The sequence below is a fragment of the Dendrobates tinctorius genome, unplaced genomic scaffold (genome assembly GCF_039654945.1).
Source record: "Dendrobates tinctorius isolate UK_male_01 unplaced genomic scaffold, ASM3965494v1 ptg000059l, whole genome shotgun sequence".
Taxonomy (NCBI): domain Eukaryota; kingdom Metazoa; phylum Chordata; class Amphibia; order Anura; family Dendrobatidae; genus Dendrobates; species Dendrobates tinctorius.
This window is the reverse complement of record NW_027361727.1, coordinates 15,685,104-15,700,262: the sequence shown is the minus strand read 5'-3', so window position 1 is coordinate 15,700,262 and position 15,159 is coordinate 15,685,104. Positions and strand designations below refer to the sequence as shown.

Sequence of the window (15,159 nt, the reverse complement as noted above, 5' to 3'; positions counted from 1 at the left end):
ACAGCACCATCGTGAAGGTGACCACTCCAGGAAGAGCAGCCTCATCTGAAATTAGAGAGCGTACAGGAATTGGAGGGAGGTCCTACCATACAACCAATTAACGCCCCCGTTTTTGAAGGCACCTACGTTCTGTGATATATATGTATATCTAATATATATGGGCACCCAAAGTCATTGTCTCCCAGGATGGATGGTCTCAAATTTGCTTCCTGTACCTACACGTATTATATGAGGCACACTTACATGGATGGACCAGGAATTGGCCTTAGTTTCCAGTTTTTTTTAATTCATATAGATCTTATACAGTATTTGCTATTTTTGCCAACTTTGTGCACTAGTGTGCGAATGCCAGCTCCAACTTGCAAAAGTCTTATCATCAGTGTCTTCATTTATTACAGGTGGAAGAGGCTGATGACTGGCTGAGGTATGGAAACCCGTGGGAAAAGGCTCGACCAGAGTACATGATTCCTGTACACTTCTTTGGTAAAGTTCAACACACCCCACAAGGTGTAGAGTGGGTGGACACGCAGGTGAGGAAAATGAATTTCAGTCTTATTTTGACAATGTTGAGGATTAAAGAGGATCTATCAACAGACTTTACAATGCAAACTGCATACATGATTAAAGCAATGTCTTAGACCTAAGGAAGCTCGTGTAAATCCACATCACGAGGGCTCTACTGCCCTTTCCGGAGTTTTAATACGAGTATTTTAAGACTCCTTTAAGATCCATTCCAATCACACAAAGCATGAAAATCAAAATCCAGGTTGTCCTCCAATTTTTCACATTCTGAATTTTTCAGATTGTCCATTGTTCTGCCTCTCCTCTCTTTCACTCATAAGATCTTCTCTCGCGGTGCACATTCTGACTAAAATTACCTCTAAATACCAAAGGTGCCCATACACATTAACTAGCAGTCAGCCGACATCTTTCCTACACAAATACAGTATATAGATGCTCAGCTGAGTGAGCATGTGTTCACGATGGGTAAAGTGGAGTAAGCCGCTGGCAGTCACCTCTGGCGGTGGCTTATCTCCCAGAGAAAAAGTATTGGGAGTTGTAGTTTTGGTTTTTATGCATTTCTGTCTATGATTTATTTCTACTATCTTTTATGATATATTATTGTTTATTATTTTTTTTCTCTTGTTTTTTTACAGGTTGTTCTTGCTCTTCCATATGATACCCCTGTTCCAGGATATAAAAATAACACATGTAACACCATGAGACTGTGGTCAGCAAAAGCCCCCAATGAATTCAACTTGAAGGACTGTGAGTATCTTATGACAAATGATCACTTTGTCACCACTTCTGTGCCTTGTGTCCGGCAGTGTATAGAAATCGGTTGAGGGAACAGTAAGGTGTAGACCACTAGGCACTCGCTTTCTATGCCCTTCCTGTACTCTGGCCTGAAAATGGAGCTATCATCAATACAAGTTTAAAAACTTATGAAATGCATAAAATTGTGCTTCAGGAACCAGAGAAACATCCAACTAAAAGATCTGAAAACAAAAACGTTGAAACTGCAAACTTTGTGAAAACCAAAGTTTTAGCCACAATTGACATTAGATAACACAGGTGATGTCACAGCTCACCCCCTCCTCCTGTACAATAACTGATAACACCTCTATATACAGTAGATAACACAGGATCCACCATTCACAATAGGTGATGTCACAGCTCATCTCCTCCTCCTGTACAATGACTGATAACACCTCTATATACAGTAGATAACACAGGATCCACCATTCACAATAGGTGATGACACAGCTCACCTCCTCCTCCTGTACAATGACTGATAACACCTCTATATAGAGTAGATAACACAGGATCCACCATTCACAATAGGTGGTGTCACAGCTCACCTCCTCCTGTACAATGACTGATAACACCTCTATATACAGCAGATAACACAGGATCCACCATTCACAATAGGTGATGTCACAGCTCACCTCCTCCTCCTGTACAATGACTGATAACACTTCTATATACAATAGATAGCACAGCATCCATTACTCACAATAGGTGATATCACAGCTCACCTCCTCCCCTTCCTGTATAATGACCCTGATTAGAAATTGCACAATTTTTACTTCTATGCAAACAAATAGGGTCTGAGTTAGTCTATTGTTGCAAATGTCCGTGTGAAGAACAGGACGTAGGGGTCTAATATTAGGTCTAGTGGCCAATAAGAAAATTGCATATTTTTATTTATGTGTTTATTATGTAGGCAGTGATTTAAAAAAAATGAATAAAAAAAATACAATTTGATTTAAATAGGTCGTTTTCTGATGACACATTCCCTCGTAATTCGTTTCACCAGCTCAGGTCAATGTGTGCAACCTATTTGTACATTTCTCGATTATTTTCGTCGTACATTTCCTCTTCTAGGGATTCCATCTTTGAGTACTTTTATCCTGAAATTGATAACCATGTGTTAATCCCAAATTCTTACCTCTCATTCTTCCCTCCTCAGTCAACGTGGGTGGCTACATCCAGGCTGTGTTAGACCGTAACCTTGCGGAGAACATCTCGCGTGTCCTCTACCCGAATGATAATGTGAGTAGCGATTATCCGTGACGCTAATTTGGAACGCGATATTTAATATCCGGGATGAATCTGTGTACACCCTTTATATACAAATGTGCTGCAGTCACGGCGGGGTTCTCATGGGCATCTACATGGAAGAAACAATTTCTTCTTGCAACGATCATTACTGCATATATCAGCTAAAGTCCCTATCTGCTGGAAGGCAGAGTGCGCTCCCGGTGAGGAACGAGCAGCCATTACCTTATCGTGACCATTACTACCTCTTTGGGGGATTCCCAAGGATCGTATAAGTATCACTGTTAACAACATGAACATTTACAACTGATGAAAATCCAATTAAAATAGGTGGACTTGCTTAACCCCTGAGCCCCTTCATGACCGAGTGATTTTTCATTTTTGCTCTTCCGTTTTTTTTTTCCTCTCCTTCTTCCGGGAGTTATAGATTTTTCATTTTTGCCTTTAGCATAGCCATTTCATAGATTGTGTTTTTTTTTTTTTTTGTAGTATGACACTGTTCATTCCACCATATGATCAACAGGAAAAAAAAAATCCATGCACAATGGAACGGCAAAACCCCCCCCTTCTATTTCACCATTGTTGTTTTTTTTTGGGGGGGGGGTTACGTTTTTATGGAGTTTCATCGATTAGTGAAAGTGGTCCGGCATCATGATTTCCCAGGTCGGTACAATTCCGGTGATACCAAACATGAATATACTTTGTACAGTATATCTTCTAATATATAAAGCTCAAGTGTGTGTATGTATGTATGTATGTGTGTATGTCCGGGATTGCCATCCGCACCGTCGCAGCTACAGCCACAAAATTTGGCACAGTCACACATCTGGACCCCGAGAGTGTCCTAGGCTATGTTGTGAGGCAAAATGTTAACCCCGCGTGTTCCAATTCACCAAACAATTTTGCCCCTATCTACATAATGGGGGAAAAGTGTGTGCATGTATCAAGCCCCGCCCCTCATTATGATGTCATAATGGTTGCCATGGCGACATTGATGTTGTCATAGGTTGCAAGCCCCGCCGCTCATTATGATGTCATAATGGTTGACTATGGGATGGAGGATGTGTGATGGGTATATGGGCACGGGACTATGGGATGGAGGATATGTATGATGGGTATATGGGCACGGGACTATGGGATGGAGCTTATGTATGATGGGTATATGGGCACTCGACTATGGGATGGAGGATATGTATATGGGCACGGGACTATGGGATGGAGGATGTGTGATGGGTATATGGGCACGGGACTATGAGATGGTGGATATGTATGATGGGTATATGGGCACGGGCCTATAGGATGGTGGATATGTATGATGGGTATATGGGCACGGGACTATGAGATGGAGGATGTGTGATGGGTATATGGGCACGGGACTATGAGATGGTGGATATGTATGATGGGTATATGGGCACGGGACTATGAGATGGTGGATATGTATGATGGGTATATGGGCACGGGACTATGAGATGGTGGATATGTATGATGGGTATATGGGCACGGGCCTATAGGATGGTGGATATGTATGATGGGTATATGGGCACGGGACTATGGGATGGAGGATGTGTGATGGGTATATGGGCACGGGACTATGAGATGGTGGATATGTATGATGGGTATATGGGCACGGGCCTATAGGATGGTGGATATGTATGATGGGTATATGGGCATGGGACTATGGGATGGAGGATATGTATGATGGTATATGGGCATGGGCCTATGGGATGGTGGATATGTATGATGGGTATATGGGCACGGGACTATGGGATGGAGGATGTGTGATGGGTATATGGGCACGGGACTATGGGATGGAGGATAATTATAATTTGTTGTAACTAACCAGAGTTAGTTACTATGCCCGGGCAGCGCCGGGCTCTTCAGCTAATATATATATATATATATATATTTTTTTATTAAAGTGGTGGAAAAAGAAAATTGTGTCGCCACTTTATAAGATACGTTACTTTTGAAAATTTTCCATCGATGGACCTCAGATAGGGTTTCTTAGGCTGGTTACACAGGTGGCCACACTTTTTAGAAGGTAATTCACTGCGCATAAGATTTTCGACAGCACAGGTTCTGTTTACCTGTTTACACAGGACGATGCGCTGCTGAGGACGATGATCTCTTGTTCAAACAAAAAAAATAATTTAATCCGACAAACGAATGTATTGCTCTTTTCTCGGGTGATTAGCAATCCCTTTTACACTGCCAGATTATGTGGAAATGAGTATTCCTAGGAATGTTACCGTAGTTTATGACAAACTTACAGTGTAAATGCACTTTAAAAGTAGATTTAAAAGTGAAAAAAAAAAATTGTTTCACCCGACAAGCGAGCTTATTGTTTACACTGCCCGATTATCGGAAAATGAACGTTCCAAGGAATGCTAGTTAACGGCATCCATATAGTGTAAACACACTTTAAAAGTAGATTTGCACCAGGCCGTCAATCCCTCGACAAACCAAAAAATCATTTCACCTGACGAACAAGTGTATTGCTTATTTGTCGGGTGATTAGCGCTCTGTTTACACTGCTAGATTATCGGGAAACAAGTGTTCCTTGGGATGCAAGTTTATGACAACTTTACAGTGTAAACGCACCTTAAATTTAGATTTGCACCAGGCTGCTAATCCCTCGACAAACCCAAAACAATCATTTCACCTGACGAACAAGTGTACTGCTCATTTGTGTGAACGCACCTGAAAAGGAAATTTTGCACCAGGCCGCTAATCAATTGACAAACAAAAAAATTGTTTCACCCTACGAAAGAGTGTATTGCTTGTTCGTGGGCGATTTGCAGCTTGTTTACATTGCCCGATTATCAGGAAAAGAGCTCTTGATAATTACCAGTGCAAATCTAAACTAGCATTCCTACTGATCCCTACTCTGTGCTGACCTCCAGAATACATGTTGGTAATAAGTAGGGAACAGATAGATGATAGTTTCTTTAATAGGTCAGACTACACTGGTTTTGTTTGTAGTCTGTTACCATGGAAACTCATAGTCTCTGCACATGAGCTGCGGAGGGACAACAGAAGGTATTTTTTTCTTTTTTAATGAAGAATATTGGAAAAACTGCTTTTGTTTTTCATCTTATGTGCATTATTTCAACCTCTAAAAAAAAAAAAAAAAAATTTGACAAAGCCAACCTTACCTTTAAACTTCGCAGAAGTTTATGTTAGTGAGGAAGTTTGCAGAATTATGCTTTAGTACGCAGAGCTCAGCATAGATTCAACGGAACATTGTTTTTCGGAAAAAACATCTACGCACGGATTGTTTTAAAAACACATGTGACATGCACAAGTGTGAACAAGTCGGTAAGACAGCGTTCACACCACCCACTAACTGAGACACAACAAGAAAACAGATTTGCAAAAATACTCTGCAGTAAAATATATGACAGTAATCAGCAAGTGCTGGATAACAAATACACGGTATTTAGTCGATACGTTTTTTTGCAAAAAAAGTATACCAAGCTGCTTCACCACGTCAAGGTAACCCGTATTGAAGCAGTCCCTATCTAATGTATTTAAAACCTGAACATCTGAACAGTGTCTAAAATGAACAGGATTCGGACAGGCGCTTCTTAGTATGGGCTTGTGGTGCAAGACAGCTCTTTTGTGCATGTCACACAAGAGAGGGGTGGGGTCTCTCAAACCATGCTAAGCAAGGAAAAAACAGATTAAAAACACATGTGTTAGTGGGTGGTGTGAACACTGTCTTACCGACTTGTTCACACTTGTGCATGTCACATGTGTTTTAATCCGTTTTTTCCTTGCCTAGCATGGTTTGAGAGAACCCACCCCTCTTTTGTGTGGCATGCACAAAAGAGCTGTCTTGCACCACAAGCCCATACTAAGAAGCGCCTGTCCGAATCCTGTTCATTTTAGACACTGTTCAGATGTTCAGGTTTTAAATACATTAGATAGGGACTGCTTCAATATGGGTTACCTTGACGCGGTGAAGCAGCTTGGTATACATTTTTTTGCAAAAAAAGTATCGACTAAATACCCTGTATTTGTTATCCAGCACTTGATGATTACTGTCATATATTTTACTGCAGAGTATTTTTACAAATCTGTTTTCTTGTTGTGGCACGGATTGTTTTGTAGTATTCTCCGTGAAAGAACACTTGCATTAACCTCAACCTGGATATTTTCGTTTACATTAGCATTTTGTGAAGACGATAATAACTTTGCTGACAGAATGTTTTAAGGCTAATAATTTTGTGCCGCCTCCCCACATACTCACTACCCGTAGACGCCTGGGATTAGATTGGGTTCTACTGCTCTTTTGCTAAATTACATTTTTTTTTCTCAAATTTTCAGTTGTTCCCAAACTCTTCTTTTTCTAGTTCTTTGAAGGTAAAGAATTGCGTCTGAAGCAGGAATATTTTGTCGTGGCCGCTACCCTTCAAGATATCATCAGGCGCTTTAAATCCTCTAAATTTGGGTGTCGCGATGCAGTCCGCACATCCTTTGAAGCATTTCCCGATAAGGTAAACTTCTCTACTCCTGTGCTCGTCTTCTCAATAATCTCCCACTTCATTTTTCACTCTTTTTTAATTTTTTTTTTAAGGTGGCCATTCAACTTAACGACACTCACCCATCTTTGGCCATCCCTGAACTTATGAGATTGTTTGTGGATGTTGAAAAGCTGGATTGGGATAAGGTAATCAAATATTTATCGTTTGCGGGTTTTTTAGAATAATTTTTTTTAATAATTTTAAGTCGCTCTTCTTTTCTTTTCTTGTTTTGCGTGTGTTGACTTTTTTTTGCGCCAAATTCGTCAAAACGGCACACGCGGTTCATGGATTTGATTTTAACTTTTTCTTTATTTTTGTCTTTAACCATCTGCGACTTTTTAGTACAATAAGTCAAAACTGTTGAAAAAATTTGCAGATTTTTTTTTTTTTTTCAGATTTACATGTAACCCGGAGCACATTGGCGTAAAAACTTTGCAACTTTTTAAAAAGTCGTAATTGGTAAATCAGCCGAAAACATCTGGAAACCCCAAAACTCGCACGTAACGATAAACATAAAAAAAAACCACATATAAAATTGTTAAAATAGTTAAAAAGGCAGAAAATAAAAGAATAAGACGCAAACGAAAAGTAGGCAAAAAACAACAACAAAAAAACAAAAAAAACAGCGCAAATGCAATAGCGAATTGGTCCCTATTTGTCTCATCACACCTACTACCTATAACTACTGAGCCACCATACAGTGCTACCCACTGAGCCACCATACAATGCTAACTACTGAGCCACCATACAGTGCTACCCATTGAGCCACCATACAATGCTAACTACTGAGCCACCATACAGTGCTACCCACTGAGCCACCATACAATGCTAACTACTGAGCCACCATACAGTGCTACCCACTGAGCCACCATACAATTCTAACTACTGAGCCACCATACAGTGCTACCCACTGAGCCACCATACAATGCTAACTACTGAGCCACCATACAGTGCTACCCATTGAGCCACCATACAATGCTAACTACTGAGCCACCATACAGTGCTACCCACTGAGCCACCATACAATGCTAACTACTGAGCCACCATACAGTGCTACCCACTGAGCCACCATACAATTCTAACTACTGAGCCACCATACAGTGCTACCCACTGAGCCACCATACAATGCTAACTACTGAGCCACCATACAATGCTACCCACTGAGCCACCATAACATTCTAACTACTGAGCCACCATACAGTGCTACCCACTGAGCCACCATGCAATGCTAACTACTGAGCCACCATACAGTTCTACCCACTGAGCCACCATACAATGCTAACTACTGAGCCACCATACAGTGCTACCCACTGAGCCACCATACAATGCTAACTACTGAGCCACCATACAATGCTACCCACTGAGCCACCATAACATGCTAACTACTGAGCCACCATACAGTGCTACCCACTGAGCCACCATACAATGCTAACTTCTGAGCCACCATACAGTGCTACCCATTGAGCCACCATACAGTGCTACCAACTGAGCCACGATACAATGCTAACTATTGAGCCACCATACCATACAGTGCTACCCACTGAGCCACCATACAATGCTAACTACTGAGCCACCATACAATGCTACCCACTGAGCCACCATAACATGCTAACTACTGAGCCACCATACAGTGCTACCCACTGAGCCACCATACAATGCTAACTTCTGAGCCACCATACAGTGCTACCCATTGAGCCACCATACAGCGCTACCCACTGAGCCACGATACAATGCTAACTATTGAGCCACCATACAATGCTAACTGCTGAACCACCATGTTATAAATAAAAAGTATCAGTTTTTAATCCCTTTTGAAGATCTTAACGTTGTGCAAAACCTCTGGAACAATTACTTAGAATAAAAGGAGCCATCGATCCTTGTTCCTAGCTGCGCATGCTTTTTCCCTTCTCCATAGATGCGTGTATGCATGCCTAAAAAGTCACCATCATTTTAATTTAAATTTCATAAATCAATAATACACATGAAAATAAGAAACTTTGTAATAAAGCTTATCTGAGGAATTGGCTTCTTTCTCCTCTTGTACTGATCTTCATTCTCAATGTATTGGTAAATGTGTATTCAGTAAGGACAGCTTTTCCCATTACTGAGATAGGAGATGGCAGTTAGTGCTTGTAAAATTCTATAGAAGAAGGGGCGGAGCCAGAGAAATTCTGTTGCAAGTTCCATAAGACAGTAGGCAGCAACAGTCATTTCTTATCTCTATTAAATCAAAGATGAAGGTAAAAATCTGTAAAATCTTTATTCAGTGAAGACAGATTTCCCCATTACTAACATAAGAGATGACAGTCAGTGCTTTTAAAATTCTATGGAGGAGAGAGGAGCTAGAATCAGCCACAGACATTTTGCTGCAAATTCTCCTGAAACAACAGTTACGGCTCTCCATAGAATTTTATGAGCATCAACTGGTGCTTTTAAAATTCTATGGAGGCAGGAAGGGGAGGAGCTAGAGATTCTACTGCAAGTTTCATAGAACTTTATGAGCACCAACTGTCATCTCCTATCTCAGTTATGGGAAAGTCTGTCTTCACTGAACACTGATTTATTTTATTTTTTTTACCCAGGATTTGATTATTTTAAGAATGAATGATCAGTCCTGCAGGAGAAAGAAGCAGATTTCTCTGATAAGATATATTAAAGTTTCTTATTTTCACATGAACTATTGAAAAAAATAAATAAGACGTATGATACCGCCGGTACCTTTGATATATTCAGATCTGCCGAATTGTGATGGCTATGGTCACTGTCCCTTTAAGAGCAGACAGCCTATTGGATAACGTGAAAAAAAAAAGAAAAATGGGACCTAATATAGAATATTGATTTATCTGAACGCTTATGGTAAGCAGAGCTGAATGACGCCGCTAGGTGAAAACATATTAAGCCCAGCGTATGACGGCTGAACGTTGCAGGGTTTCTGCGTGCGGATAAAAGCGCCTAACCCCTCCGTGTCCTATAACCGCTATACCCCTTCAGAATCGTCATTTATTCGGTCGTACATTTTCTCCCCTTTTGTCTTTTATCTGCCGATCGTCCTTTGTCATCATTAGCTACCTGCTGTCTTCTTCCATTCTCGGTAGATCTTTCTTCCGCAGCGTGCTTTCTCCATAACTCCCGTCCTTACATTAATCAAATCAAGCACGCCGAGTAATAAGCAGAGACATTCATAACCGAAATATCTTGTGACAGTTCATATGGGATCTGAGAATCCGAACACCGGCTGCAATTCACAGAAGTAATCAGCAGCATTTAATATCATTCACTCCATTCCTTTAAACAGATGGTTGTAAATGATCCTTTTATAAGTAATCGCCGCGTTCGGTAACAGCGCGAATAGTCGTCTACGACCAAACACGAGTGAGGAAAGGCAGCGCCCCTCCCCCCCGTCATGGCGAATCCATGGCGGCCATCACTGACGTTAATTGGGACATAATAGTCCGGGTTGTCAGTGAAAAGTGATTATACTCCCTCTATCTCGTCTCTGCACGATTAAGAGTCCTCCTCGTACTATTGGTAAGATTTCGAGTTCACCACTAAAGTCCCATCTATCAGAACAATATAAAAGTTGTATAAAAGTCGTACAGATTCTTATAAGACTTCTTCTCTGAACCCATTTGTTGGAAATCGTTCCAAGCTACAAGATGAGTTTTAGGCTGTGTTCACACGTTGCTTCTTTGCTGCATTTGTTTTTTTTTTCCTGCAGCCTAAATCTGCTCTCTTGGCAGTAAAAAAAAAAGCTACTCATCAAATGCAGATTTTGCTGCTGTGTCATATATCTATAGTAGATGTGTAACCGTAAAAGGAAGAAAAATCTCTGCTGAGAAATCTCTGAAGTCCAAACGTGTGTTTTACTAAATGCCCGCAATGAACTAATGTTCCACTATTGAGAATTCATTGCATAAGCACATTATTATTATTTTTTTGCAAAAAATTTGAATTTTTTTTTTACAATTTTTTTTTATTTTTTACAAATTTTGTGTTTGTTTGTTTTGATCGCTGTCTGCTGTAATTATGCCAATTGTAGTTTTTCTCGATTTGGTTATATTATGGCTGGGGTTTTTTGGTATTTTTTTTGTCTTCTTTTTCTTTTTTTTTACACATGCATGTGATTTTAATCAATCGTGTTTAGCATCATGTGATGATTCTAATTGGTCAACCATGGTATAAATTCCATGCAGGATTTAGTACGTGTAGCTTGAGTAAGGGTATGTGCACACGTTGCGGATTCCATTGCGGATTTTTCCGTGCGGGCCAAAACCACTGCGTATCCACAGCAGAATCCGCAACGTGTGCACATACCCTAAGTACACTTTGTGTTCGAAACGCGTAGCCATTTATCATGTTTCATCCTGAAAAACCCTGAAAGAAGTGACATTGTGCAGTTTTCAAAAAAAGCAGCAGTTTTCCAATTACGGTAAGCAAGGCTTTTGCTGGTGCTGTAAGAAAGGTGCCTTAAATTTGGATTAAAAAAAAAAAACTGCGAAAATGCAACATGTGAACATAGCCTTGCCTGCTACTTACACTTCCACCCCACATTATATCGCCATATAATGCCAAAATAATACCGCAAAATAGGGCTCAGATAATTTGATGACTGAGGTTCCAAGAAAAGAACCTACCGGATATAAACATTTTGCATGTAGCACCCCATTCACATAGGACTTTGCTTATAATCAAACAACTTAGCTGACCTCAGGACTTAAAGGGAATCTGTCACCCATTTTTCGAGTATCAGCAGCCGGCACCGCCATCAGGGGCTTATCTACAGCATTCTGTAATTCTGTAATTAGTTAGATTATACTCACCCCAGGGCGGTCCGGGTCCGGTTTTGGTCCGATGGGTGTTGCGGTCCGGCGCCTCCTATCTTCTAATGGTGACATCCTCTTCTTTGCTGCCTGTTGTGGCTCCTGCACAGGCGCACTGCTCTGCCCTGTTGAGGGCAGAGCAGAATACTGCAGTGCGCATGCGCCGGGAGAGGTCCTCAACAGGGCAGAGCAGTGCGCCTGCGCAGGAGCCACGACAGGCAGCAAAGAAGAGGACGTCACCGTTAGAAGATGGGAGGCGCCAGACCGCAACACCCATTGGACCAAGACTGGACCGCCTCCCCGGTGAGTATAATATAACTAATTTTTCTTATCTTTCAGGTTACATCGGGGGCTTATCTACAGCATTACAGCAGCTGATACTCGAAAAATGGCATATGTGGCCAAGGATAGCTGATGGCGGAATGAGTTAACTGAGAATTAATTAGTGAGCGCTTTCTGATGGAGCTTTTGTAACACTTTTATCTATCTTTTTCTGAGTTTTAAAAACCTGATAAAAGGCTAAATACAGTTACCTATGTTAATAATTACGATGGATCTGTGAAAAACACATGACATACGGATGGCAGCCCATAATGTGATCCTTTTTTCACTTATAATGGTCGAGTCTAGCAAAAAAAAACAAACAAAAAAAATGGATCAAAGTAGTTTATGCCGTGATTTTCGTACATGCCGTGAGTAAAAACGTTCACGCTAACTATCACATTGCCTTGCAGTAGTCATTGTGCTCTTTTACATAAAGAGATCATATGGAAGCGGTTATATGATTGTATGAACGAGCCCAAAGATAGAAAAGTTGCAAGTTGCCCATCACTATGAGCTCATCGAAGGATTATCACTTAATTCATTCTTCAGGTAGCAATTTGCAGGGATACAAACAGTCTTGGACTGGTCCACTGGAGAACGGCTGAATCCCCGGTGGGCCCCACTTTCCTAAATAAGCAGTATTTGGCACAATACAGTTGGTTGATGATGTACAAGCAGCATTTCATCATTCATTTAGCAAAACTACCCAGTATTTTTTAGCATAGAAGCAGAAGGTAAATTTGGGAAAGAGGGTAGTATAGTTTTTGCATGTAGTCGATCAAATTGGTCCCCGGAGTCACGCTATCGTCAGGTTTTTGATTTTCCTCAACAAATCTGCGCTCTGTGTATTCGCCTTCAAATATTTTGCCTGGAAGAACCAATCATGTGACAATATTAAACGTCCGCCCACTGACATGATTCTCCTCTTGTGTACTTTAGGCCTGGGACCTGACTGTCCGGACCTGCGCTTATACCAACCACACGGTGCTGCCCGAGGCTTTAGAGCGCTGGCCGGTTCATCTGCTGCAGAATTTGCTCCCAAGACACTTGGATATCATCTATGAAATTAATCTGAGACACCTCAATGTACGATCTGATTGGAAATATTTAAGGAACATGTTTTGCACACTACCACATATCTAGTTTTTTTTACTTAAATTGGTTGTCCGGTGGAAAAAAAAGTAATCTCTTATCCACAGAACAGAGTTATAATTAATTGATTGGTGAGAGTCCAAGTGCTGGGACTTGTTCCGATTGGCGGAATGATGAATTTTTATCCCTGTAGCAAAATGAAGTTACGAGTTGGAACTTCATTCATTTTCTACCCAGTACACCTATATGGGGAATGAATGGCGCGGCGGTTGGCCATGCCAATTTACGCTCCATTCTAGTAGATAAGAGTGCCCCAACAGTTGGACCCCCACCAATGAATAATTTTTCATTGGACTGCCCTTCTCTTTTCTGCCCCACTTTCGGTGTTTTTTCTTGCCTGCCCTAACAATTCTCCTGTCCCTTCTGATGCAGCGAGTCTCTTCCTTGTTTCCTGGAGACGTAGACCGCTTGCGCAGGATGTCTCTCGTTGAAGAGGGCTCGGTAAAGCGGATTAACATGGCTCATTTGTGCATTGTGGGGGCACATGCCGTAAATGGCGTCGCTCAGATTCACTCCGATATCATAAAAGACACCGTGTGAGTATGCGCGCCGGGGTGGAGGAGACGTTTCCCTCTTGAATCAAATTCTTTGTTTTCACTTTGGTCTTTTATGATTTCAGCTTTCACGATTTCTATGAGATGGACCCTCAGAAGTTCCAGAACAAGACTAACGGTATCACTCCCCGGCGCTGGTTGGTGCTGTGTAACCCAGGCTTGGCCGAAGTCATTGCAGAGGTAAGATTTGTGGAGCACCCACCCATGTGCGCCCCAGGAGGCATCTAACAGACATTCAATGTCCAGAAGACTATGACCTCATCCTATGCTGACTTTTCAGTAAAAAGCTTCAGCCCTCATCTGACATCTTATTTTCGTAATTTTCGTAATACAAAGATCATAAACGACTACTTTACCAAATTTCCAAACTAGTTGACCACATGATTTAGCAGGAAAAAAATGTTTTCATAACATCAACCTGCGGTTTGGAAACCCTAAAGTGGTCAAAACAAGTGACAATCTCACCCTTCGGGAGGGTTTCCACTGAGAATTTGCCCACTCCCTATACTCAATAATATAGAGTAAAAGATGCCGGTGAAGTCTCCTCCGGAAAACACCTGCTGGTATGTTACTAATGTAACTTCACCTGGGACAACTCCGGCATTTAAGAGACACTGTGTGTACGTACCTTCCCACGTTTTTTTTTTTTTTTCGGAGCTGAAAAAAAAAAAATCCAACATGGTTTTCAAAATAAATTGACGCCAGAATGAATTTTTTTCCCCAATATTTTTAGTTCTAATGCGTTTTTTTTATTAGGTGTTTAAAGAATTTTTTTTTTCACTTTTATTTCGAGGAATTTGATTTCAGTGTCAAGTTTGAAATGGATTCCGTGATAAATGACATGTCCTTTCTTTTTATCCCTTTGTACGGTTTTCAAAACTCTGTGTGAACAGCCATATGGATTTCCTGGGTTCCCATTAAAATGAATAGGAAGCTTTTTTTTCTTTTTTTTAATTATTTAATGTGAATTTTAGGGCAGATCCACTTCCATATCCACGTTACAAAACTTATGGCAGAAAACTTTGCATGTCCATTAGTGAAATCTGCTCCATAAATTGATACGTTGTGGATTTCAAATCTCACTTTAGTGCATGGATATATATATATATATATATATATATATATTTATATATATATATATATATTTTTTTTTTTTTCCCGTAAAATCTCACCTACAATGCCACTACTAATATGCAGTGGATTTTCCATTTGGAAAATCAG

General features: G+C 40.8%; 1 protein-coding gene across 1 annotated transcript in view; it reads left to right on the top strand.

Moving 5' to 3' along the window:
* Positions 1–15,159, top strand: part of PYGM (glycogen phosphorylase, muscle associated) — a 75,034-nt gene that overhangs the window by 27,853 nt on the left and 32,022 nt on the right. Inside the window, exons 5-12 of the mRNA XM_073578446.1 lie at positions 399–530; positions 1,158–1,269; positions 2,474–2,556; positions 6,918–7,061; positions 7,142–7,234; positions 13,172–13,318; positions 13,757–13,920; positions 14,004–14,118. Of these exons, the coding sequence (XP_073434547.1) occupies positions 399–530; positions 1,158–1,269; positions 2,474–2,556; positions 6,918–7,061; positions 7,142–7,234; positions 13,172–13,318; positions 13,757–13,920; positions 14,004–14,118 (990 nt within the window). The remainder of the gene's footprint in view (positions 1–398; positions 531–1,157; positions 1,270–2,473; positions 2,557–6,917; positions 7,062–7,141; positions 7,235–13,171; positions 13,319–13,756; positions 13,921–14,003; positions 14,119–15,159) is intronic.